The sequence below is a fragment of the Coccidioides immitis genome, assembly GCF_000149335.2.
Source record: "Coccidioides immitis RS genomic scaffold supercont3.4, whole genome shotgun sequence".
Lineage (NCBI taxonomy): Eukaryota > Fungi > Ascomycota > Eurotiomycetes > Onygenales > Onygenaceae > Coccidioides > Coccidioides immitis.
In genome coordinates, this window is record NW_004504311.1 from 230,126 (window position 1) to 252,292 (window position 22,167).

Sequence of the window (22,167 nt, forward strand, 5' to 3'; positions counted from 1 at the left end):
TCTCCACGCAAGCATATTACTCCTTCCTTTATGCAGCTAATATATCCTGTCTTCATATATAAAGTACACGCTGGACTATCTCCTCATGTATGTGCTGGAAATGATGAACATCACACAGTACCTTCCAATCTGTTGTTTTTGCTTTCAGCTGCCTAGTAGTTATGGAGTACAGAGTACAGAGTATAGAGTACAGTCTGCCCATCTGCAACAAAATATAATAATCTATCGAATGCCAAGTACTCTGTATAAGTTATTTCCATAGTTTGGGTGAGGACTGTGATGTTGTGCCTCTATACCTTCAAAGTATGGAGTACAGAGTACTCCGTTTAACAGGGTAAAATTGCAATCCGCATAAAAATTACCGGATAATCTTTCCCTTCACTACGGAGTACTCCGTACGGAGTACTCCATAGCGTACCGTACCCTGTATTCCATTCTTCAAATGTCTTGGCAAAGGAATGTAATGGGCATACACTGTGGCTGTCCTCTGTACCTGCATCAGTTCATACTTATGTTACCAGGTGGTATGTTATTCCATTGATTACACAGAGCACTGGTCGCTTTGGCATTTGTGATTTTGCCATTGGGACTGCAACATTTCCTGGCCTGGACATTACTCGATTGCCAGTCGCAATGGTGTCTCAGAGCTCTGAGCAAATGATTCTCCGGGATCCAGCATTGTTGTGAGTAATGTCTTCTGCTTGCTGCGAACAGAACTAATGTTCATCTGTGGAGTTACTGGATCCTAATCCCTATTACTATTGTCATGGTATGTTCACTTCTTAACCCCCAGGGGTGTGATGATTATCTCAGCTAATGGGATTGTTTAATTCCTCATGCGATTAGATATTAACTGGTATCCTTCGCCACTATGCCACCGTACTGATGGCAACTCCGCCAAAACCGGCAGCAAGCCTTGCAGAGTACCGTGAGCGTCTGGCGCTGCTCCGTGGGGTTAACCTCCGCAATAACGCTTCTGCTGTCCTTACACCTTCTTCCCTTAGCGCCCGAAAGGCCTACCTTATCTGCTCGTATCAAAGCGGCGTCTTCCTGAAAGACCCTGATGCGCGAGGCAAGGGACCCCCAAATCCTATGACGGATCCAGCCGGTATGGACGCGATGATGGGTATGATGAAAGGGAATATGGCTATGATGATACCGCAGACCCTTATTATGGGGTGGATCAATGCGTTTTTTTCGGGCTTCGTTATACGTATGTCTTCATGTCTTGAACGACATTCTTAGCCTTCTTTGGCAACAAACTCATATTCAACTGAGCATAGTGAAAATGCCGTTCCCATTGACTATTCGGTTCAAGTCGATGCTGCAATCGGGGGTCATGACTCGTGATCTCGATGTGAGATGGGTGTCTAGTCTTTCTTGGTACTTTCTTAACTTGTTCGGACTGCAACCTGTTTTTGGTTTCATCTTTGGGAGTGATCATGGTGAGTCCGACTTCCCGCTTCCACAGATGTACGGTTCTTGGTTTATGGGAGATATCATTGGAAGTTAACGTGTTTGTTCTTTCAGCCGCTGGACAGATGATGCACCAAATGGGGCCGAATAATCCTGCCGCTGCAGTTAACCCGTTCGGTCCTGGACAAGATCCAGATAAGATGTTCTTGGCCGAAGCAGAGAACTTAGAGGTCATGGATCACCATTGTATTCTTGATGGAATTGAGGACCGCCTCCTCCAAAGGGTATCGTCCACTTAGGTGCATACAAGAATAGATAGTAGCAATATAGCAATTTCCAATTCCGTCTGTTCAGGGATAATATACACCATATAATAATAAAAGGTGGTGCCTTGCATGAGGTTTGCTATGATCAGCTTCTTACGATGTGGGCGTCAGTTTCCTTTCCGCTGAATTTCTAATTTCTGGCTGTGGATGCTCGATCACACCGTCCAAGATCCAAACCTCACCGTTGGAAACTTGGCCGGCAATTCTTTTGACTCCAATGTGGCCGGGATAAATCTAATTCAACAAAGTTAGTTCGAACCCAAACCAAACCCCCCGGGGGGGGCCCGGAAGGCCCTTATCAGTACAAAAATTGGGCTAGCTGGTGAGATTTTATCGAATGGGACCTACGTAGGATTTTCCAGTTTCGTCCTTTCGCCAAATCAATTTTTGACCTGCCAAAGTTGACGCCTCCTTTTCTTCAGACCATGTTTTAGAAGGTATTATATGAGCTTCGACAAACGTCTTGAGATTATCGGCGGCTCTTTCCTCGCCATTCTTCCCCACGTAAGCTTCCCTTTCTCCGAAATTGACATAGTGCCTAGTGCTTTCCCAAGGTTTGTGTGATAGATTCTCTATGGCGATATTCGTCGGTGCCAGAACTATTGCATTCTTCGACTTGTTCTCAAGCTGATTGGAAAGATATTCAAATTCGCGCGTTAAGGAGGCGAAAATATTGACTTCCCTAGTTTTGCTAAGGATATCCGATATGAGAGGACTATCGTGGGCAAGATCCGGAAACCCGCTTTGACTAGGCCCTTGATTGGAGACGTGAGGTATATCCGCCAGGTCTTCCATAGTGATCGGGAATTGGTGCATGATTTTCTTGGACTGCTCGTCGTCGATATGGTTTTTCGGAATCAGTCGACTTGGTTCAAAAGATTCAGTTCGGAGGATCCGTCGGCTCGACACAGATATCACCATAAAGAGTTTGAATATCATATACACAAAGAACTTCATGGTTATAACATGTAATTTGTTTAAAGAAGCTGGTGTGATGAGAACATAACTATGCAAAGCACAAATGGAGAGGTTATGACGCAATGAAAACACTTGCGGGCGGGAAGCCAAAAATATGGTCTTTGTTCGAGTTGCAACTCTTGTACGAAGTAATGTGCCCTGTACAGAGTACTCTGTACTGTAGTTACACTGTATAAAGTACAGAGCACAATACGGAGTAGGTTCTCTCAAAAAGCATTAGAAATCTTGGCATGGTACTCCGTACGCAGTATTACAATTCTAAGTCCAATGTACGAAGTACTCCGTAGATGATTTATGTAACCTTTGCACTTCGTAAGTACTCCGTATGTAAGTATGTATGTATTGTAGGAGTACGGAGTACAACTTCTGCATACCAGTAAGAATATACATTCGCCACAAGGAGTATAGAGCACAACCAGAGCCACTGCTCGGTGGTTGACTCGTTATCGATAAGTGATACCGCCCCTCACTTTTTCCTGACGCCGATTCTTACCAAGGGTTGATTCGCGGGGAATAACAAAACTTTTGAAGGAGAATGGCCGAACTACAGGAATTCCTATTACTGACTGAATCTGACAAAGCCGAGTCAATTCGACTCGCCGACATAACTGCGCAAAGTACGCTTCATTCCTGCTCTGCTGTCGCGTTTCCACGGCTGATCCAGACCAGAACTGGTCACAAAACAAGCAACCCTGATCGGCGTCGTGCAATCACTAGGCGAATACATTAATGACGAGGACTCCATTATACGGGGCAAAGCTGTCTCGTATCTAACAGCAGTGATAAGGGCGCTCCCGTCTAATTTCCTCTCCCGCCAACAGATCCAAGTTTTGGCAACCTTCTATTGCGAGCGGATTGAAGACGAGGGTGCCATTGCGGGCTTAAAGTCACTACAGAGCCTTAACCGCTTGGATAAGAATATAGCACAATTGATTGCTCGAGGGTAATTACGTCGTTACCAGCCAGGTTTCTCCCGTGAACCCTCTCTTTTAGCCGCTCCTCCCGCTGTCCGACCATCAGTCCGCTAATATACGAACAGGCTTTTTCAGCATGGCTCAAATCTCCAAAAACGCTCACAGTCTCAGCGTTTTCAGTTTCTTCAGCTTCTCAACGAGCTGATGCTCGGGCATCGAGAAGGTACCTCGGCATTCTGTCGCCTGCAAAACACCGCTGGGACTAACTGTCGACAGCTCTTCGAGACATGAAAGACGAGTCCCTTGTCGGTATGGTTAAGCTCATGGATGGAGAAAGGGATCCACGAAACCTCATGCTTGTGTTTTCCATCCTTAGGGTCGTGATGGTAGAGTGGGACATATCTGGTCATGCGGAAGTATGGCACCCCTTATTTCCAAACGGAATATTGCTAAATCTCCTTGAAAGACTCTCTTCGATTCCGTATACAGATACTTTCCTGTGACGTTCAGGTCGCATCCAAATGACCCTTACAAAATCACGGCCCAAGATTTAAAGGACCGTCTCCAAGATTGTCTTGCCTCGAACCAAGCCTTCGCTTCCCATGCATTTCCAACCTTACTCGATAAACTTGACTCAAATTCAAGCAACGTGAAGGTACCAGATGCCTACCATTTTTCCGAAGTCTTCTAACTTCGGGGTAGAGGGATTCTTTGAACGCCCTAAAAGCTTGTATTCTCTCGTACGAACCTTCAGTTTTAACGCGATACTCCATCACTATCTGGGATTCGTTGAAATTCGAAATCCTCAACGCGCAGGAAGACGTCCTTGCTGAAGAGTCTTTGCAAGTCCTGCAATCATTATCAAAGAGGCTCTCCTCCCACTCCAAAGCAGGAAACCGGTCATTTCTAGCCCATTATTTGAAACCCATTTTACAAGAATGCAATGAGCAGTTGCGGGAACCTCTTCAAAAGCAAGCGAAACCTGCCCAGCGAATATTAGCGTCACTCTCATCTGTTTCCTCCCCAGCATTTCGATTGATTTCGCAAGGCGCGATTCCTCCGCTGCTTGCGAATTATCAGAATGCCGACGGGGTATCAAAGCGGCGTGGTTTACTAGATGCTCTGGTTGGGCTATTTGACTCCGCCATTACTAATTTTGGTACGTGGATTGCTGCGGGCCCTGCTGAAACACCTGACAACCCGCTCTCAGAGTTTCGAGACCAGCTTATCAGGATGTTTAGTCAGGCCTTAATGGGTTCTGGGAAGGATGAATTAGCACTGCTGAAGGTAGCGCTTCGCGGAGTGTTACAAATTTGTATCCTCCGAGATTTTCTCCAGGACAATGAGGTCGGGATGTATGTGCAAGATCTTGGCGATATATTGCTGAACAAACCGTCCATTGAACGCCAAACAAGACAAGAAGTTGTTGGCACCCTCGCAGAGATCTCGAAACACAAGCCGGCACTGCTCATAAACATAACAATTCCAGCTTTCATAGCCAATCTTCCGAAGTCTAATAATACCCCGACTTCCAAGTATCTCGGCACTTTGGAGAACCTTGCACAGGTCGCTATTGACCAAGATGTGTTCTACACTCTTGTTACTGCACTGTTGGCTAAGTTGGAGACTATCCTTACTCCTGGAAATTCGAGCACACCGGCATATCCCAGGTCCATATTGATGACTATTTTGTATGCGATGGACCGAAAGGGTCTGGAGAACGATCCCCATATGGAATTGTATTACGAGGGGATTGTCCGCAACTTATGTCAAAAGGCCGCATTGGCAGCCCTTCGGGACGAACAGACATCGCTTCTAAGAGATTCTACCGTTCTTGATACACTTGGTCGTCTTTGCAATCTTATCGTCCGCTCCCTGCCACACCACAAACATCAGGAGGTTTGCGACAATGTGTACCGTTTATTTGTGGAACATGACCAATTCCCTACGGTCCCTTTACACGAAAATTCGACAGTATCCCAGAGACAAACTATGATTTTGTCGACATATCTTCTTGCAGGGCTCCCGAAGAATGGTATTAGTCTGACACATGACATGGCGGGTTTGCTCAGAAAGATCGCGCTGCTTGCTACGTCCGAGGATAGCTCCCCCATTCAGTTTGGGCTTGTTAGGCACCTGGCACTGCTCATTAACAAATTTCTGCCTACTCCCAACTTGGAGATAGCCTCCAGAATTCTATTCTCCTTAATGCCGGCGTCGCAAGAACAAGGAAAGGCTACTTCAGGTTTAATTCGGACAATATTTTGGATCTCGAAAGCTATCATATCAAGACTTCCTCCAGAAACTCCCCGAATTCTCTCGTCTCTCGTGGAATTACTCGCATCCTCGGATCCCCTTGTACGGGGAGCGTCATCTGAAGGCTTTCGCATGTTGCTAAGTGCGGACGATGTCTTGTGTACTGAGAATGGCGCTAACATCCGCCTACTTGCGAAACAGCGCGTATTCATTACGGTTGTTCCGCTTATTTCTGAAAAGGTTCGTGCACTTGCCACGTATGCGGGTGATAGCGCAGTACCTTCATCTGGACATGCTTATAGGAAGCAAGCATATCTTTCAGCTTTGTCTGGCATTTTACGCACGGTGCCCTCGTCACTTGTAATGACCCAGCTCTCAGTGCTTCTCCCGCTTCTTCTCCAGAGTTTAGATCTCACAGGCACCGATTCCCAGCCAATCAGAACAGCCACACTCGAAACACTCGCTGTAGTCATTCGTGAAAGCGGTGTTCATGTGATTGACAAAATCGGTTACCTGGAAGATCTAGTTACGAGATTGCTGCAAGCTGCGGGAACAACGGCCACTGATATCAGCAGGGGCGGTTATAACCAGGCCATCTCGAATACCCCAGAAGCCCGCCTGCGTGCCCTCCAATGTCTCCTCATCCTAGCGCTACCACAGCCAGCCGAAGGAGGTGGAGTCGCAAAGCCATCAGCTTTACTCCCATTTAAAAATCGCGTCCTCATAGGCCTGAAATGCATACTCGATGACCCGAAGAGGGATGTTCGTAAAACAGCTGTGGATGCACGCATGGTGTGGTTGAAGCAGGGTGGTGACAACCTAGGGAATGATAGTTAGGCTGCGAAAATTATTGACCCATGTGCACAAAATCATGAGTAGTTCAACTGTTCGTTGAACTTCTTTGAGGCTTGATATGGTTATTTAATAGTTACAATGCATGTGCTTAAATGGGTGTGTTTTAAAGAAGCAAAACAATTCAGGGATTAATATTGATTGAGTGGCATGAATGATGGTAATGATTCAATTTCACAATCACCATCAATTCAGACCTTAGGCATAGCTAACAGAAAGCTGGCGAAAAAAGAGCAAGCAAAGCATTGATTAACTTGTCAACAAAGCGACGTCGTGCTAGAGCCTGCTGCAAGATCTCGACGTGGTTGGTTAGTTCCTCGTCAAGACACAAGGTCCATTGCGTCACAGACATCTACCAAAATTCTCCTACATCCCCTGTATCTCTGCCGCTAATGCTTTCCAAGCAGTCAACCCCTTCCTGGAGCATACGCCCCTCCATGTCCCTAAGCGGCTCAGCGATCCCCACATTGGGATCAGCTGCAACAGCGAGGTTGGACGCGGCGGTGGCACTTGAAGCTGGAAAGCTTGTTCTTGCTTCAGCAGTAGGCCATGAATTAGCCCACCCTACCCCATCAATATGCACTGGAACTTGGGACGCAACCCGGTACATACTGGCCAAGCCATTAGACCCAACCCTTCGCTTGGTTTCAGACGGGTATTCGGTCATGATATTAGCGTCAATTCCCATCAGGTCCGCTGGTTGCCAATCCCATACACATGCACCCACAGGAAGGCTTCTGTTTGACTCCAATACCTTGTCAACGGCTGGGCTAACAATGCACGCTTCGTACCACAGTCTCGAATTATCAACCATTTCATCAGGGCTAAGAGCGCGAGCACGAATCAAAGTCTTATCGGTCGCCATCCGACCAAGGAGCAAATTCTGTACTTCCGTAATTTGCAGGTATAAGCCTCGCTCTGACGAGGAAGCACTTGTCATGTTGGATGGCAGGTTACAATGATTTTCACTCCATGGTTGTGCTTGCGGGTTGTACTTCACGTTCCTCACGTCTTCGAGGCAACGATGACGAGTTGTTCGCCGCATGAAGACCTTTGTAATATGGAGGATGTCAAAGTTGTCAAGTCGGGTGAACAATAAGACCTTTGCTCTACCAGGATAGACATAGAGGTTGGAAATGAGGGCCTCCACGGCACAATCGATCTCCTTATCAACCCCCGGAGCATATTCCTGCGCCCCCTTGATAACAACCCTCATATCCCAAATTTGCTGTGGAAAGTGTACGTTCACCGCTCCGAGAACAATCTCAGGCCTGGTAACAACAGTCATCCCGGTCTCGTTGACATTAATCACAATCGGTTGGTTGTTCTTGGTCTGGCAATGAAACTCATAGCTTACAAAGCGAACGGACGGATTTCGCGAAAACAAACTATGGCGAGAGTCGTTTTTCAAATCAAGCATATAGTCAATGTCTGCGCCGGACGAGGTGAGTAAATTCATGAATTTCGTGCCCGGCCCTCGAAGGCCATGCTGTGGTCGAAACAGTTTTTCCCATGTCTTCACATCAATCGCCTTGTCGACATAAATTTTGGGTACATTATGTATCAAAATTAACCCAAACTGGATTTCAAGCGAGACTATGCCGCTGAAGCATTGTGCTGCGGCGAGAAGAGGGTTCAGGGCAGTGTAAAGATCAGCTATGCGATTATTCTCACTAGCTCTCGGTTCTGCCAATTGTTCTCTCTGCCACTTACTATATTCCGGTGACTCTGCCCGTTTGGCGGATGCAGAGCGCCCTGTAGGAACAGGAGTTCCCCAGGCTTCCGCAATTGCGGCCTTTTTTTTAGCCTTTCGACTTGCTTTTGAACTGCGCCCGCTCCCGATATTTGAAGAGTGTTGCCTCATTATTTTACAGAAGACCCTCGTCTCCACTTCACTGACAGGTTGCAAACGCTCTACGATATGATCAGAGGATAGCATTTCACATTTAGAGCGGGAACAGCGACGTTGAACCCCACCGACATTTTGATCTGGGTTGTCCAGGGAATGGCCTTCTTTATTTCCGTCTGCAATCTTCGCCAGGTCCTGGCCAGGTCGTTCCACGTTCTGACTTTGTATGGGCCTTTGTAGAAACCCAGCCCCTTGTAGACCAAGGTCTGGATTCAGAAACCTAAAGCTCGTTTCCAAGTTAAAACTGGAAAGAGTCGAATCTCTTCTTTCTGTACCAGTCATATGAGAGATGATGACCAATTCGGAAGATGTGGGTAGTGGCACAGAATTATTAATCAGTGCTGCGTTTGGGAGGTCTGGCTTGTCAGGCGAAAACGTGGCTTGGCTGGGACAAGCGGGAACAAGGGGCGCCTGGTCGAATGCCAGCGTTGGGACAGCAGCGGCGATGGTATCAGAAGCATACGAGGTATCGATCAACTCAGATACTTTCGTCTTCGAACTCCTCAGAGCGTTTGATTGTGCGTTGAGCTCACACTGAGTGGTAGATAGATTTGGCTGAGAGGCCTCAGCGCCGGTTAGATTTGATCCAATGGACACAGGCATTGGGGCCTTGACGCCAAAGGAGTGCGGCTCTCGAGTTTGATGCAAGGAGCCTGCAGAGCTAGTAACCATGGCTACACGTTTTTTAAGGCCGGGGGCAGCAAGTAGTGGCGGAGTTGGTTCTGGTGAAGAATCATAAGCACGTAGAATATTCGGCCCAGAACATGAAGGTCCCACAACCCCGGCTTCGAAGCCATCGGCAACCCACTTATCAACGAGTGACACTTTTTCACGGCTAAGAAATGGATGTTTATCTCCTTCCGTCTCCTCCGATAACGTAATACGAGGGGCTGAATAGGTCTGGTAACACTGTGCTCCGTGGCGAGTGGTGGCTTCAGCAGTTGAAGGGGTATCCGGGAGATTATCAACATCCCCGAGTTCCGCAAACAGAAAATCAGACCAGATGGTTGGGCGCCCTTTTCGGAGCAGCGTGGGTCGTGGAGGAGCAGCAATATTTTTGGGCATCTCGCTGGTTTTGTTTTCTGAATTTGGAAATTCTATGACTGTCGCATACATTTTCTCAAACTGGGTTGCTCCCTTGACACGTGGGTCAACGAGAAGCCGTCGGAGAGCCAGATGGTTCAGACTCGCGTAAGTACGCAATCTCAAAGTGAAATCTTTACTGTCAGTCACATGTAGCATATTCTCAACATGAGACGATGTTGCAAGGGACTATTATTTGGCGACCGAGAGTCAGCCTTGCTCACTTCCAGTTCACACCGTAGGATAAGAGAAAGGGAAAGAAGAGATAACCAGCTTGACAGTCTTTACTTACTATAGCCCTATCCAGATTATCGAGCTTATGAACAGCGTCTTCAACTCGTGCGGGAACGATACTTGCTACTCGAATTCGCTTATTTTCCGCCTCCAAATCAATATGTGCTCCCGTTGCATCAGCAACTTCAGCCAACACATCATATGGCAGCCTTAAAAAGCATTCTACCCCGCCGGCTTTCGATTCCCAATGTTTGCCTGGGAGCGACATTGGAATCTCTTCTTGCACATCACTAGGCGTTTCCATGAGGGAAGCTTCATCATTTTCTGAGCTTGATTCGAAACCCCGCTCCTCCATTGACGGAGGTGCAACAATGCGGGTGATTTTGGGCCTCTGCCACAAGGTTATTAATGAATAACTACCCCATGCATGTTGATCAACATTGAAAAGTAGCGCGAGAAATACCTCTAGCAAATCATTGTCCTTCTCCTCGTCAATAAAAGACGCTAGTAGTTGACCGAGAGCGGAAATTTTTTCGGCGGTCCCGCTGCTGTCAACGATAAAGACCTGCAGTGACCCAGTCAGGGTGGTCATTCCTTAACACCTAAAAGGACATCTCTCACATCGCCCGGCTGTTCATATCTACAGGATATCCCTGTATCTTCGATGTTCCTTTAGATAATATTTGTGAGAAAAGATTTCGTCTCCTTCTCCTTTTCCTTTTTGGTTCGGGAAAAGCATTTGGTATGTGGAAGCTGTCATACTTAAGATTGTCTCTTATTTCAAGAATCTGGATATCAAAACCACCAAGCCAATCGATTAGCAAATTGTCTATTAAAGATAGTGTAGAATGTGCAAGAGGAATAATACCGCTTGAGGATTAAACTTCCAGGTAGAAGCCACGGTCAACTTCTGTCTTTCATCCATTTCAAATGGCTTGCAACTTCAAGCAAGTCGGGTGGATGGCTGCAAAGAACACAGGCCAAACAGGCTAGAGCACACCTTAAATATATAAGGTCACTGGCTGTAGGCAAACACCGAACACCGGATCTTGTGAGGGGGGCAACAAAATTAATGCCTGTATGACGACCTGTTCTGTTTAGGTAAGCGCTGAAGGGAGATTCGATATTGAAAAGCTTGCGTCAAGGGAAACTCCCGCTGTGTTCCTATGAATCACCTTGACATGCAGCAGTTAGGTATCTTTATGAGGGCACTGCAGATGGGGAATCAGAATGCATGAGAGATAGCCTTGAAGCTCTGCAACCAAAAGTAAGGAATTTCCCAGTGAGACAAATCAAACAAAAGTTTGCTTTAAGGTAATAAACAAGAGCACACATGCTGTGAGGCTTTTGGAAAGGGCAGGCTCAATTGCCAGAGTGAACTGTCCTGCTCATTATCAGCATTGCAGCAAACTTGCCTCCAGAGACAGAAATACCAGCAGTAGTTCTTATCGACAGGCTTTAACCCCAATTTTCAGGATTAGGATAATATTTGATTGCAAGAAAATCAAACACCTCATAAAGAATCCCCTCCGTGCTCAAGTGTGTGCATAGAAATGTAAGCAAATATATGGTTTCATAGTAACCCAGCGGGTTCGTACATGCCAACGTAGGGAGACCTTACAAAGAAAGGGTGTCCTTTCGGGTGGGCTGTTTCAAGGCACAGAAGATCCAAACATCATGGGCAAACCCAGTCCATTCCCGGAAGAAGAGCTCCCTTGTCGCGATAAGGCATGAATTGCCTTTCAACCCTCTCTAATTCTGGAATATTCATGCGGCGCGGCTCACCATGCCACACGCTAGTGTAAGCTCTTTCCACAGCTAGTTGCGGTGATCTTACACTGTGGAAAGGATGTAATTGGTACGTACATAAAAAATAGGAGCCTCGATTCCCGGGAAAGAGGTGGGTGTCCGAAAAGGCCACATCACCTTGACTTTTAAAGGGATAACAATATTGCCGAGACGGCGATGTCTGGGGACGCCATGAAGTTCGCAGTGTCGACATCGCTAACTATAGCGTAGTAGTTTCTGGTTCCATGGCCAATTTCTGATGTTCAGCCAACCTCCTATCAGCCGGTTTTTTCGAGCATATATATGCATTTGATGATCCAGGAACGTTGACAGAACACCAAGCCATCAGAAAATAGATATCCTGAGGTAGGGTATATAGGCCGAGATGTCTACTTGTCTTGGAGAGAGGCAGATGTGAGACGTAAGTCTGCCCTTTGAAACGACCCTTCACGGTCCCAAGGATGTTGTAAAATGACTGGTCTCTCAATGATGCCTACTCCAGCCCTTTAACCTCCTTCTTCACATTCATCGTCCATTTCATTTTCTCTGTGGTTTCCTTCGCCTCTGCAACAGCCTCATCGATCCTCGAGTCGTTCCGATACCCTCTCTCAACGATATCCCTAATCTCCTGCTCCCTGTCCGCCTTGTATTCTTCGAATATTCGACTGAACCGTTCCATACGATCGCGACCTGCCGCGATTTCACGATTTTTCTGCTCGATGATGACGTCAAATCGATTGAGCTGATCTTGTCTTTCTGTTTCTCGAAGGGAAAGTTCCCCCAATTCTTTGCGAAACGTGTTGAGTCGGGACTGATATTCCCGCTTATCTCTTAACCGGGCCTGGGACAAAGTTTCATACTGGCACCGTGCTTGCTGGGCTGTTTCTTGGGCTTCGGCGAGGGCCCGACGGTGTTCATTCCGCTCTTCTGTGGCCAATTGCGTGGTCCTCCGAGCATCTTCTTCGGCCTTTATACGTCTTTGTTTCTCGTTGAGAACTTCGGATTTTAAGTCATTGATCTTCCTATCCTTTCGCTCAACAGCTGCCAGATTCATTTCATACGCCTGCTCCGAGTTCCTTAATCGGTCTATCACGGTCTGCAGTTGTTGTTTTAGAGCTTCATTCATCCGCTGTGCTTCTTCGGCGCGAGACCGTTGGAGGCTACATTCACGAGTTAAGCGTGCAATGTCTTCTTGGAGGTTGTGGATAACGCGGCCGGATTTACCGGTCATGGCATGCCCCACCGCTGAGGACCATTCTGTCGCCGTAGACGTTCCGTTTGTCATTGTGGACGGTGAGCGAGACACTGCATCTGACCGATTGAAAGAGTCACTCGTAAGCTCCCAAAGAGTGTAAAATTAGTCGTACAAATCGGAAATGCGCACCCACCAGATATATTATCCGTTACAGTACTGGCGTGTCTTTCAGATGGCGAGTTCGTCGTGTCAAACAGGCCATTATATTGGTGCATATTTAAACGTGGTTCAATCGTATTGAGAGAGACTTGGGGCGGGGATTCTGCTAGGCAGGTGGTAGCGACCAATCGAGCGTCAGTAGAAACTCTTCGAATACCGAATAAGTTCTTGACCATTCTGACATGGTCCATTAAACTTAGGCAATGTGGCTCCAAAAAAAGAAGCAACAGAGCTGAGAAAGCGAAATGATGATCAGAGTTCTACTACCGCGAATTGAGTCCAGCTTCCACCTTTGCAGTTGAATCGATCAGGTACGGCGACTAGTACTTTCAATTCATTGTATAGACACCATTATAGAGGACGTGAATTTGTACTTCATCCAGACGATGGACGATATAAAAGGTAGTGCAAAAGAATGAACGTAGGGCTTGCATGCAAGTAAGCCTTGTAGGGCACGCGATCCCGGAATGTCCGGTGGAATCAGCAGGCCAACAGACCAAAAGCACTAAAGCATCAGGGAATGAATGTGTGTCAAAAAAAAGAGCGAAACCTGATATGTATTTATCTGCAAGTATTGTGACGTGGAGGAAAGTTTGGACAAGAAGAAAATGGTTCCTCGCTACTTTGTACAGAGTTCAGGTTCTTAGTAAATACATGCCCAACCTACATTTACACATATGTATCTAAATTGAGCGGCAGATGTGTATATACTTCCTGTAACTACATAGCAGATTTGAAATCTTGGGACTATGGAAACAAACCCATTTGCTCCATACATGTTCAAAAATCTTATGACAGTGTCAGTTTTAGTTGTTTCGTTTCACCCGCAAGGTGCTTGCATGATAATATAGCAAAGTGTAACATTAGAGCAAGGCTGTGAAATCAACTGACCAACTGCCAAAGACAAGCTTCTCTCAGTCACCACGGCGGTCATTCACTCGGCATAGGCACCAGGATAACACATGTCCGTAGTCGCCAGGGCTCAGAGGCACGGCTGCGACAAGCAGTGCTAATGAGATGCATTAATTCAACCGCCAATTGTCCTCTGTGCTCTATAACACCATACTTGGTTAATCAATTGTAACTGGTTTGTTTCTTTGAATATGGATTCACTCTACAGAGCACTCTGTATATGTATGTATAGAGTATTTGTAAACCAGTTCATAGATTTCAAACACCTATCTGATGAATGCCTGCATCAATTTGCTCCACAAATCAGTATGCTCAACCAGCCCATTGGCTCTTTTACAGTGCAATGCACCTTGTCCAAGCATAAAGTTTCGACCAGAACTACCCTATATTATGAAATAAAAGGTTTCCTACATCATGGAGAAAGATGAGAATCAAGAGCATCAATTGCGCATCTTCTGTTCTTTGATTAAAATAAAACACCGCAAAGCGAAAGCCTAAAGAGGGAGTTTCCATCCCCTTCATTTTCAATAAAACAAGTAAGTGATCACAATCCATAAATAAGCCCCATTAAGCACAGTTTCTCGCGAAAATAGCCATTGACAAAGAGGTATATCATAACAGAGATAAAACGAAATAAAATAAAAGTAACACTACTCTGGGAGTAGGAGGAAACAAAAGTCGACTAAATAATTCCTAGTTTAAATAAACAAATGCGGCAAGGCCACCAAGCGCAAGAGCAACAGGTCTGGACAGAATGGCCGGGGCGGCATTTGGAGTGGATGTGGGAGCAGAAGGTTCAGATTCCGTCGGAGCAGCAGTTGGAGTCAGGGTAACAGCCCTCGTGCTGCTAAGAGCAGGGGTGCTGATGGTCGCGTTCCGGGAAATGCTCAGGCTTGTACCCCTACTGATATGCGAAGTGGTGACACCAGTGGTGAGCTGAATCGTAGTGGGCGTGGCAAAGGTAGAAGAATAGGGGGTTGCACTCAAAGTTGCGGAGTCTGTGGATGGAATAGCACTGCCGGAACCACCCGAAATGGAGAAAAGGTTGGTATAATTGATGTCGGAGCCCTGGTTAATCTGGAGAGCATAGTCATCGCCGTCGACAAGCGAGGACGAAGGGGTCCAAGTATAGCTTCCTCCAGTAGCAGAAGCTACCGAGCAGCGCAGTTAGACATTTTATTGGGGTGTTTGAGGATGCCAAATACTTTGTATACTTACAGGTCAAAACAGCAATATCCTTGAGGTCATCACTAGGTCCTTTTCGCAATTTGATAGTGACAGGCTGTGAAAATTAGTATTGGCCTTGCAAGAATGAGGCAAGTGAGGTACAAGTATACCTTTGTCGCGTCGCCACCAGCCCATGTCACAGCCACTGGCTTGCCAACCTGGACATCACTTGGGAAAGATGTGAACGCCAATTCACTCTGAGCAACAGTGGAAGCAATCAGGGCAGCGGCTGCAAGCAAGGTTCTAAAGAAATGCATTGTCTCAACAGCTGAAAGGAGTGACGATTAGAAAAATTAATCTACGGTTTCGTGAGAATGATTGGGAGAAAGCGAATGTGCTAGATATAGATCGATTGGTCTAAGTGAAGGAGCGTAGAAGCAAAAGGAGCGAAAGTGCAAAGCATGCGAAAAAGGAGCGACGGTGCTTTCAGCAAAAGAGACACATGGGTGAAAGAGTAAAAGGTGCGAAGACCAGGAGCGTGCAGAGTTTTTGAAATTCCCTCGAAGCCTAAGATTGCACGAGGCATGGCAGGCTGGTTGCTGTTCCGCCCACGACGCTGATTGGGCTTTTCGCCCTGGTCACGCCCGACTTCTCCGCTATGAACGTTCAATAGCGGGAAGCGGACCATGGCGACGCGGAGTGGCTAGTCCCCATCCGGGAATCAGCGTGCCTGGGGAAGTTAATCCCTGCCGTTGGGGGACTCGCAGCTCAGGGGTAGTTGCATGCAGGCGTCGGACGGGCAGACGGCAAGGGACCCGACAGCTGCGTTCTCCGACGAAATGAGAATCGCCTGCTTCCATTTGGAAGAAAGGATAAAATCTCTTGACGACAGGGAGTACGGAGTATGTACGACATTCAACCCTTGGAAGAAGTTCAATGCTCCCTAATTAGTTGGGCCGACTATTCATGTACCCCTGAGGACTGGCCGGAATTCGAGCGATTCCCAGGTTTGTTGCTGTTGACCAACTTAACTAACCGAGAAGTTGGTCTGGCCGAAGGGTGGCGGCCCAGCAGCCTTGTGGGTGAGTGAGAACCGTCCAAGCATGCCTGTGTTCGGAGAGAAAAATATGAAAAAGCTCTTCCGTTTCCTCTCCAGCTTTCAAGGACGTTGGACATGGATAACTAGAGCACTGATGATAACCGATTGTGAATCGGTATTCGACTGGAGACGAGTTAGATCCTCCCCGCGCTGCAGCCAAAACTTTTTCTTTCTTTATTTCGGCTGGACTGCCTTGGTTAAAAAAATCTTCAACTGCCATGGACTGCCCCGCAAAACGCTTTTCCATAAAGTACCAGTCCAACCACTTCCATAAAACACCTTGTGCTTTGGCTATCGGCTAAATGCACCGAGTAGACTTGAGGAAGTCCGTAACCGTCGCCGTCAAGCTCAATGGGATTTTCGAACCTGGATTGCTGAAGCAGAATAGCTCTGGCTGGGTCTTGGAATTATTTATCACCGCGTTCTCTGTATGGATCCGAAAACGAGGAGCTGTCGGGGGTCGAAAGCAGACGCCCGTCAGCGTGTCCAGCTGCAGCAGCGCATCCGAAGCCCACGCCTCCTCGGCATTTGGGATTTGCGATCCTAGCTGCCTGCAACGCAGACAGTCCAGTGCTCTGCTCTTTCCGAAATATAGGGCGTACCTTCGACACGCGCCATCGCTGGCCATTGTCGATGGTCGTGTTCCATCTCTTTCGGCTTTTCATGCTGGTGTCCTAAGACATCAAGGATTTCACTCGTTTGTCCTGCATTTCACCCTATTCATGCCTCCGTTAACTCCATATCTATATTGTCATTCGCTAACCGCCATGTAACTGTGATATCCTATTGCCTGTTATTTCTCCCTCCCCGAAACAAGGGATCTTGATTGTTGGTCACTAGCTCCATGGATTCTGTGCAATATAACCCTCTTAACCCCAGCCTGCACCTTTCTCGAGGTACCATTCCGTTGAACGCACGGGCCAGATATTCTGAGGCCCATATCGACCGACCCCCATGTCCTTTCGGAGACCCGTCTCCTCGACATGCGCCCGATAGCGATCCCCTGGCATCGCCCACGGTCTCCGGAATGAATACGGTTACCTTTAGATCAGAGCCGTCCGAGACAATCATAAATATCCGCCATTATGCAGCTCAAGATCTAGCCACATGCCGCAAAATCATCGTTATGCTCGAATTGACCCGAATGCGCAAAGCTCGAAAAGGCATAGGACATTGGATTCTTTTCTGGAGACAGATCTACGACCCGGGCCTTGCCCAAGCAATGACCAGAGCCGTTACTCTCGTGTTTCTAGAAGTAGAGCAACTTTTCCGTACAATGGCACAACAAATGTGTTTCATAACCCGCAATGTTGGCAAGCGAATGGCACATTTGCGAACTATCCACGAAGCGAGAACCATATGGCGCCAGCTGGAACAGCAAATCATCTGGTTTAGAAAGATAAGACGATCTTGCGCGCAGATTCTCTTTGATAAATTGAGACGTGGCCTGGAGAACATCCCCGTCGATGTTCCCGATCACCTTTTCGATGACGTGAAACGAGGTATTTTTGCACTTGATCCTTTCGGCGACTATCATCCAGGAGACTCCATGGCCGAAGAATGGGATAAACACGCTGTCGGGAAAGAGTATGCAGAAGTCTATCTCAGGCAGCAGCCAGATCTGCCTTCCAGGCCGGGGTTCAACGGTGAATTCCAAGGAGCTCTCCATGCGGCATCCACGGGGCTTGATTGGTTCAGCAACGATGTTGGAATGACGTGAATATTCGCCGGAGCAATTGGGATGATTCAATGGGTGAATGCACAAATGCCGACGGATTACTCGATGCCTCTTCATTTTCGGTAATTATGGATCATATTTGGAGAAACGTTGATATTTCAAGACAGGGAAACACTTATTATTACCTTCTCCCTTTGTGGTTCGGCTTTACAATTGGTGGGCAACTGTTTGTATTAGTTATTTAGGTTTCCCTTTATTTTATTTTTTTCTCTCTCGCAAAGGAGCTGTTCTCGATTGATGCTTACGACACTAGGGGCTATTAATCGGAGAAATAAATTCTTCAGAGGCTTGAAACCTTTCCTTGACATCCACTGAATTGTATGTGCCTATTTGTACCGAGTACTTCAGATGAGATGTTAATATTAATAATGCATTTATTCAAACTCTTCAGCAAGACCTAGTTTTCACGGGTATAACACACAAGAAGATCAGAAAGTCTGCTCACTTCTCACTATTCAAAATTCCACAGCTGTCTGAAGATGTTTCCAAGCTCAGTGTCATTCCCACCGTCTTCCTCAAGTAGGCGATCTGTAAATATTCTCTTGGGAATCTGAAACTCCACCACAGGAGGTTTCTTAAACTGCTTCTCCTCGTTGCCCAACTCTGCGACTATTAAGGCCTGGTAAGAATGATCCAGAAAGTCTTCTAGATTATACATTTGCTTAGTGAACTGCTCGGATATGATTTTCGCTAGCGCCGCCACATTGGGATGATAGTGGGACTGTAACATTTCAATTTCCCAAAGACTGCTTTCAATAGCATCCGTGAGAGTTGGGTCCGATTCTAGGGGGTCAAAGGGATCGTCGATCCCTTCAGCGTCAATTTTAGCTCGGAGCGACTCATCACGGAGTGCACGATGTACCATGAATGTACACGATGGATGAGACTTGAGGAGGTTATAGATCCATGGTACGACTGCCACGATCGCTGCCGGGGGAGCGTTGAGCGCCAGCCGGGAGAGTCGCTTTATAAAACTTGCGACTAGCGTCGCTGGGAGGTGAGTTGATGATAGGAACGTATCGAGAAGTCGGAAAAAGCGGGATCGGTGTTTGGAGTGCAGGAGATCAGGGTCAAGGAGGGAGTACAGCTTAGGGTAAAACTGTGGATAGTCGAGATTCTTGTTCTGTATAAGGTAGAACAGCCCCGAAAGGGATAGGAGCGAAATCGAGCCACCCTGGTTATAAGAATCGGTAAGGAAGTCCATCAGGAGTTCTGGTTTCATAAACCAGGGGGCAATTTCGTGTGTCATCATTTGAAGTAGCCTCTTTCGCACAGATCGTTCTCGACCATTTAAGAGGACAAGCAACCAGGCGGATTGAACTCGTTGTTTATAGGAATTTACGGACATTAATGGGCCTTTGACCTTTTGGCTAGCTTTGGATATGTCGGTGTAAAAATTCTCGAACGTCTGATTTGTGGTAGGAGGTGTCCCGAGTTCAGAAAGAAAATAGATAACGTTTGTCAATGCAATTGCAGACGGTTTTACAGATAAATAATTTCTAAAAAAAGAGAAAAAGGGTTAGCAGAAGCCAGCAGGAAAGGAGACATTAGCGCACGTACGATAGCCGAAGTACTGTAAAGACACTGATATCATGATATTCCTTTAAATATTTTCTTGTGAACTCAGCTCTAGCTTGGTCACCGTCATCAGCCTCGATGAGAGCTGTGACGACGTCGTTGAAATACCCATCATCCCATACATTGTTCTGACCTCCAGCATAATGAGTGGAATGCTCTTTTGCGAGGCGCATACATAATGAAACTGCGGCGGCCTATAATGCCTTTAGAAATGCTTTCGAAAGTGTGAGCAATGAGTAACATACCTGGCTTGAAGGCCCCGAGTGCCGCAAAATGGTTATCAATGCCTTTTGATACTCCTGATATCTTTCTCTCAGCCAAGCAACCAATATCGAGTGCTGTTCGCTGGCGCCCTTTTGCTTATTGAGATGCCCGCCGGCCAACAGCCGACAAAAAACCCTACAAATAGATATTGCCACTGCTAGATTTGGACGGTCAACATTGAGCATCGACAAGAGCGTCGCTATATTGTTGTAATATTTGCGTGATTCCGAAATCTGCTCTTCTAGTTGCTGGATTGTTTCCCTTTCCGCATCTTCAATATTGCCGGTTGCTCGGCGCTTGTTTGCGATGGAGGTTGAACCCTTGCCATGCTTCTTCCTTTTTTTCGGAATGTGGATCGCATTTATCGAATCAGACATAGCTGTGACAATGGTCGAATCTAGCCTTCACGCGCCCACAAAAGACTGTGTGGTATATATGTACATGCTTGCAACGAATAATTCGGTCCGGGACGACTTTGTCACTGAAAAAGCGATAACGCGCCTTTCCATTTGAGGTTAGCGTCCTCCTCGACATCCGAAGTTCAGAACCAAAACCATCAACTTACACCCGTCCAACGATCAGTCAAGTTTACCGAATTCCACGCATCACAATGGCGTCGCGATTGGCAAAGAGCGCTCTTGGTAAGTTAGAATGCTTTATTAGGGACAGCTGCATTACTCTCTTCTAGTCTGCTGATGCAATTGGGGTCTAGGCGCTTCCCGTCTCCGGCCTGTCCTTTCTACCCGAACACTTCCCGCCGTTTCGCCCGTCACCGCTCGATTCGCATCCAATGTTCCGGTGGAAGACCCAAAAACCAAAGCTCAATCTATCATCGATGCTTTGCCAGGAAGCTCCCTTGTGTCAAAGACCGCCATTTTATCCGGAGGCGCCGGTCTGGCCATAGCCGCGATTAGCAACGAACTTTACATCGTCAATGAGGAGACTATTGCCGCCTTCTGTCTTCTCAGCGTGTTCACGGCCGTATTCAAACTCGCCGGCCCTATGCACAAGCAATGGGCTGAGTCCCAGATTCAGAAGCAGAAGGACATCTTATCCGCTGCTCGTGCTGACCATACCAATGCTGTTACGCAGCGTATCGAGAATGTCAAACCATTGAGTGAGGTTGTTAACATCACGAAACAGCTCTTCGAAGTCTCAAAGGTACTGTCGTCCCAAAGTGGATGTCTAAAAGTAATTAGAGTCGTGTAGCTCATTAGGTTCTAGGAAACCGCACGACTGGAAGCTCAAGCCTATGAATTGGAACAACGCACTGCCCTCGCCGCAGAGGCCAAGAGGGTCCTTGACTCCTGGGTCCAATACGAGGGCCAGGTCAAGCAACGCGAGCAACGCGAGCTGGCCGAATCTGTTATCGCCAAGATCCGGAAGGAATTGGAAAACCCCAAGCTCCTTCAGCAAATTTTGCAGCAAAGTGTTGCCGATGTTGAGAGTAAGTGATTTCCAAACTTATTTTAGAGATATTCTTTAACAACAGATGTGACAGGGATCGTGTCATCCAAGGCTCAATAGGTTTTCTAGGTTATGTGATTCAAAGCACCAAGGCTTTCATTTTGTGTACAAAACTTCAGAATTAGAAAACCATCCTAGATTTATATGAATCTTTGTTTTGACAATAAGGGCATTGAACATGGTTTTCTTTCTTCTTTTCTGCTGTTGCTATCTCATGATAACTAACGAGAATTCCAAACACAAGCCACCAACACTGTTTCCAGAATTGAAGTCAAACTAATATTCCTATGCTTGCAAGTGTTTCTTTATCATCCTTGTGCTTGATACACATTCAAGTTTTTCTGTCAGTTTATAATTCAATGTCGCTCCAATTTGTTTCGAGCCGCTGGGCGATTAACTTTATCAACTGGGTCTGACTCTACTCTCTGGGTGGACAGTCCTCGAAACGTGCGTACTTGCTCAATTGGGAGCTGTATTTGGTGCAGAAGCATTCTACTCACCAGTGTCGCAGTGTAGGATGCCTCAATGTGTCTAGCACAGTGGAAAAAGTGGGAAATCGACCCCGAAAGATCAGTTTTATTTATAGACCGGCCAACTTAAGAAGTTGAAACCACGGTGAACAAAGCAGTTGACTGGACTCGAGCCCTAGTTAAATTCCACAACGATCGTCGTACGGGCCCGGCGCCCACAAGTCCTTGTATAGAGGTGATTGTGTGACACTCGAGGACCCGTTGATGGAATTGAATAGAGTACGGAGTAAGTACACATTTAC

The 22,167-nt window shown here is 46.8% G+C and overlaps 9 protein-coding genes across 12 annotated transcripts; 4 read left to right on the forward strand and 5 right to left on the reverse strand.

Moving 5' to 3' along the window:
• Positions 1-505: 505 nt before the first annotated feature.
• CIMG_04312 (uncharacterized protein) lies at positions 506-1,715 on the forward strand (the record flags this gene model as incomplete). Its single annotated transcript, XM_001244870.2, has 5 exons — positions 506-683; positions 736-769; positions 847-1,213; positions 1,284-1,445; positions 1,531-1,715. Exons 1-5 carry the CDS (start codon positions 634-636, stop codon positions 1,713-1,715), a joined length of 798 nt encoding a protein of 265 aa, XP_001244871.2. The 5' UTR covers positions 506-633.
• A 14-nt stretch (positions 1,716-1,729) lies between these two features.
• Positions 1,730-2,851, reverse strand: CIMG_04313 (FAS1 domain-containing protein). Its single transcript, XM_001244871.2, has 2 exons — positions 2,091-2,851; positions 1,730-1,976 (listed from the first exon to the last, which is right to left on the reverse strand). The coding sequence occupies exons 1-2, from the start codon at positions 2,697-2,699 to the stop codon at positions 1,836-1,838; spliced, it is 750 nt and encodes a 249-aa protein (XP_001244872.1). The 5' UTR covers positions 2,700-2,851; the 3' UTR covers positions 1,730-1,835.
• A 344-nt stretch (positions 2,852-3,195) lies between these two features.
• CIMG_04314 lies at positions 3,196-7,007 on the forward strand. Of its 2 annotated transcripts, XM_004445973.1 has the most exons (7): positions 3,196-3,337; positions 3,390-3,663; positions 3,760-3,857; positions 3,911-4,050; positions 4,101-4,289; positions 4,337-6,250; positions 6,466-7,007. In XM_004445973.1, exons 1-7 carry the CDS (start codon positions 3,256-3,258, stop codon positions 6,475-6,477), a joined length of 2,709 nt encoding a protein of 902 aa, XP_004446030.1. In that variant the 5' UTR covers positions 3,196-3,255; the 3' UTR covers positions 6,478-7,007. The 2 variants fall into 2 exon arrangements, with proteins under 2 accessions (XP_004446030.1, XP_004446029.1); XM_004445972.1 differs by having other exon boundaries at positions 4,337-6,849.
• Positions 6,847-10,914, reverse strand: CIMG_04315 (uncharacterized protein). Its single transcript, XM_001244873.2, has 6 exons — positions 10,837-10,914; positions 10,731-10,756; positions 10,590-10,638; positions 10,432-10,533; positions 10,027-10,359; positions 6,847-9,923 (listed from the first exon to the last, which is right to left on the reverse strand). The coding sequence occupies exons 1-6, from the start codon at positions 10,891-10,893 to the stop codon at positions 7,095-7,097; spliced, it is 3,396 nt and encodes a 1,131-aa protein (XP_001244874.2). The 5' UTR covers positions 10,894-10,914; the 3' UTR covers positions 6,847-7,094.
• A 522-nt stretch (positions 10,915-11,436) lies between these two features.
• On the reverse strand, positions 11,437-13,709 carry CIMG_04316. Of its 3 annotated transcripts, XM_004445975.1 has the most exons (3): positions 13,438-13,709; positions 13,145-13,273; positions 11,437-13,067 (listed from the first exon to the last, which is right to left on the reverse strand). In XM_004445975.1, the coding sequence occupies exons 2-3, from the start codon at positions 13,224-13,226 to the stop codon at positions 12,250-12,252; spliced, it is 900 nt and encodes a 299-aa protein (XP_004446032.1). In that variant the 5' UTR covers positions 13,227-13,273; positions 13,438-13,709; the 3' UTR covers positions 11,437-12,249. The 3 variants fall into 3 exon arrangements, with proteins under 3 accessions (XP_004446032.1, XP_004446031.1, XP_004446033.1); XM_004445974.1 differs by having other exon boundaries at positions 13,145-13,701; XM_004445976.1 differs by having other exon boundaries at positions 11,437-13,276; positions 13,438-13,533.
• A 798-nt stretch (positions 13,710-14,507) lies between these two features.
• CIMG_04317 (extracellular matrix protein) lies at positions 14,508-16,184 on the reverse strand. The gene is made up of 3 exons (XM_001244875.2): positions 15,420-16,184; positions 15,301-15,364; positions 14,508-15,233 (listed from the first exon to the last, which is right to left on the reverse strand). Exons 1-3 carry the CDS (start codon positions 15,564-15,566, stop codon positions 14,776-14,778), a joined length of 669 nt encoding a protein of 222 aa, XP_001244876.1. The 5' UTR covers positions 15,567-16,184; the 3' UTR covers positions 14,508-14,775.
• Positions 16,185-16,634: 450 nt separating this feature from the next.
• Positions 16,635-18,198, forward strand: CIMG_04318 (uncharacterized protein). Its single transcript, XM_001244876.2, has one exon. It carries the CDS (start codon positions 17,193-17,195, stop codon positions 18,066-18,068), a length of 876 nt encoding a protein of 291 aa, XP_001244877.2. The 5' UTR covers positions 16,635-17,192; the 3' UTR covers positions 18,069-18,198.
• Positions 18,199-18,440: 242 nt separating this feature from the next.
• On the reverse strand, positions 18,441-20,324 carry CIMG_04319 (ribosome biogenesis protein Noc4). Its single transcript, XM_001244877.2, has 3 exons — positions 19,910-20,324; positions 19,647-19,858; positions 18,441-19,585 (listed from the first exon to the last, which is right to left on the reverse strand). The coding sequence occupies exons 1-3, from the start codon at positions 20,303-20,305 to the stop codon at positions 18,538-18,540; spliced, it is 1,656 nt and encodes a 551-aa protein (XP_001244878.2). The 5' UTR covers positions 20,306-20,324; the 3' UTR covers positions 18,441-18,537.
• A 185-nt stretch (positions 20,325-20,509) lies between these two features.
• Positions 20,510-22,044, forward strand: CIMG_04320 (ATP synthase subunit 4, mitochondrial). Its single transcript, XM_001244878.2, has 4 exons — positions 20,510-20,569; positions 20,641-21,089; positions 21,153-21,375; positions 21,430-22,044. The coding sequence occupies exons 1-4, from the start codon at positions 20,539-20,541 to the stop codon at positions 21,453-21,455; spliced, it is 729 nt and encodes a 242-aa protein (XP_001244879.1). The 5' UTR covers positions 20,510-20,538; the 3' UTR covers positions 21,456-22,044.
• The last annotated feature ends 123 nt before the right edge of the window (positions 22,045-22,167 follow it).

What these genes read in the sequence shown, in the direction of transcription:
- CIMG_04315 (XM_001244873.2), bottom strand. Translation starts at nt 10,893, where the DNA reads ATGGATGAAAGACAGAAGTTGACCGTGGCTTCTACCTGGAAGTTTAAT. An exon ending in GATATGAACAGCCGGGCGAT is followed by an intron (nt 10,534 to 10,589) that starts GTGAGAGATGTC and finishes GGGTCACTGCAG; the next exon opens with GTCTTTATCGTTGACAGCAG. An exon ending in AGGACAATGATTTGCTAGAG is followed by an intron (nt 10,360 to 10,431) that starts GTATTTCTCGCG and finishes ACCTTGTGGCAG; the next exon opens with AGGCCCAAAATCACCCGCAT.
- CIMG_04314 (XM_004445972.1), top strand. Translation starts at nt 3,256, where the DNA reads ATGGCCGAACTACAGGAATTCCTATTACTGACTGAATCTGACAAAGCC. An exon ending in GCACAATTGATTGCTCGAGG is followed by an intron (nt 3,664 to 3,759) that starts GTAATTACGTCG and finishes ATATACGAACAG; the next exon opens with GCTTTTTCAGCATGGCTCAA. An exon ending in GATGCTCGGGCATCGAGAAG is followed by an intron (nt 3,858 to 3,910) that starts GTACCTCGGCAT and finishes AACTGTCGACAG; the next exon opens with CTCTTCGAGACATGAAAGAC.
- CIMG_04313 (XM_001244871.2), bottom strand. Translation starts at nt 2,699, where the DNA reads ATGAAGTTCTTTGTGTATATGATATTCAAACTCTTTATGGTGATATCT. An exon ending in ACGAAACTGGAAAATCCTAC is followed by an intron (nt 1,977 to 2,090) that starts GTAGGTCCCATT and finishes TTGTTGAATTAG; the next exon opens with ATTTATCCCGGCCACATTGG.
- CIMG_04320 (XM_001244878.2), top strand. Translation starts at nt 20,539, where the DNA reads ATGGCGTCGCGATTGGCAAAGAGCGCTCTTG. An exon ending in AGCTCTTCGAAGTCTCAAAG is followed by an intron (nt 21,090 to 21,152) that starts GTACTGTCGTCC and finishes ATTAGGTTCTAG; the next exon opens with GAAACCGCACGACTGGAAGC. An exon ending in AAGTGTTGCCGATGTTGAGA is followed by an intron (nt 21,376 to 21,429) that starts GTAAGTGATTTC and finishes CAGATGTGACAG; the next exon opens with GGATCGTGTCATCCAAGGCT.
- CIMG_04316 (XM_004445974.1), bottom strand. Translation starts at nt 13,361, where the DNA reads ATGGACCATGTCAGAATGGTCAAGAACTTATTCGGTATTCGAAGAGTT. An exon ending in TGTAACGGATAATATATCTG is followed by an intron (nt 13,068 to 13,144) that starts GTGGGTGCGCAT and finishes TCAATCGGTCAG; the next exon opens with ATGCAGTGTCTCGCTCACCG.
- CIMG_04317 (XM_001244875.2), bottom strand. Translation starts at nt 15,566, where the DNA reads ATGCATTTCTTTAGAACCTTGCTTGCAGCCGCTGCCCTGATTGCTTCC. An exon ending in CTGGTGGCGACGCGACAAAG is followed by an intron (nt 15,365 to 15,419) that starts GTATACTTGTAC and finishes TAATTTTCACAG; the next exon opens with CCTGTCACTATCAAATTGCG. An exon ending in GGATATTGCTGTTTTGACCT is followed by an intron (nt 15,234 to 15,300) that starts GTAAGTATACAA and finishes GCTGCTCGGTAG; the next exon opens with CTTCTGCTACTGGAGGAAGC.
- CIMG_04319 (XM_001244877.2), bottom strand. Translation starts at nt 20,305, where the DNA reads ATGTCTGATTCGATAAATGCGATCCACATTCCGAAAAAAAGGAAGAAG. An exon ending in ACTCGGGGCCTTCAAGCCAG is followed by an intron (nt 19,859 to 19,909) that starts GTATGTTACTCA and finishes AAGGCATTATAG; the next exon opens with GCCGCCGCAGTTTCATTATG. An exon ending in TTTACAGTACTTCGGCTATC is followed by an intron (nt 19,586 to 19,646) that starts GTACGTGCGCTA and finishes CTCTTTTTTTAG; the next exon opens with AAATTATTTATCTGTAAAAC.
- CIMG_04318 (XM_001244876.2), top strand. Translation starts at nt 17,193, where the DNA reads ATGGATTCTGTGCAATATAACCCTCTTAACCCCAGCCTGCACCTTTCT.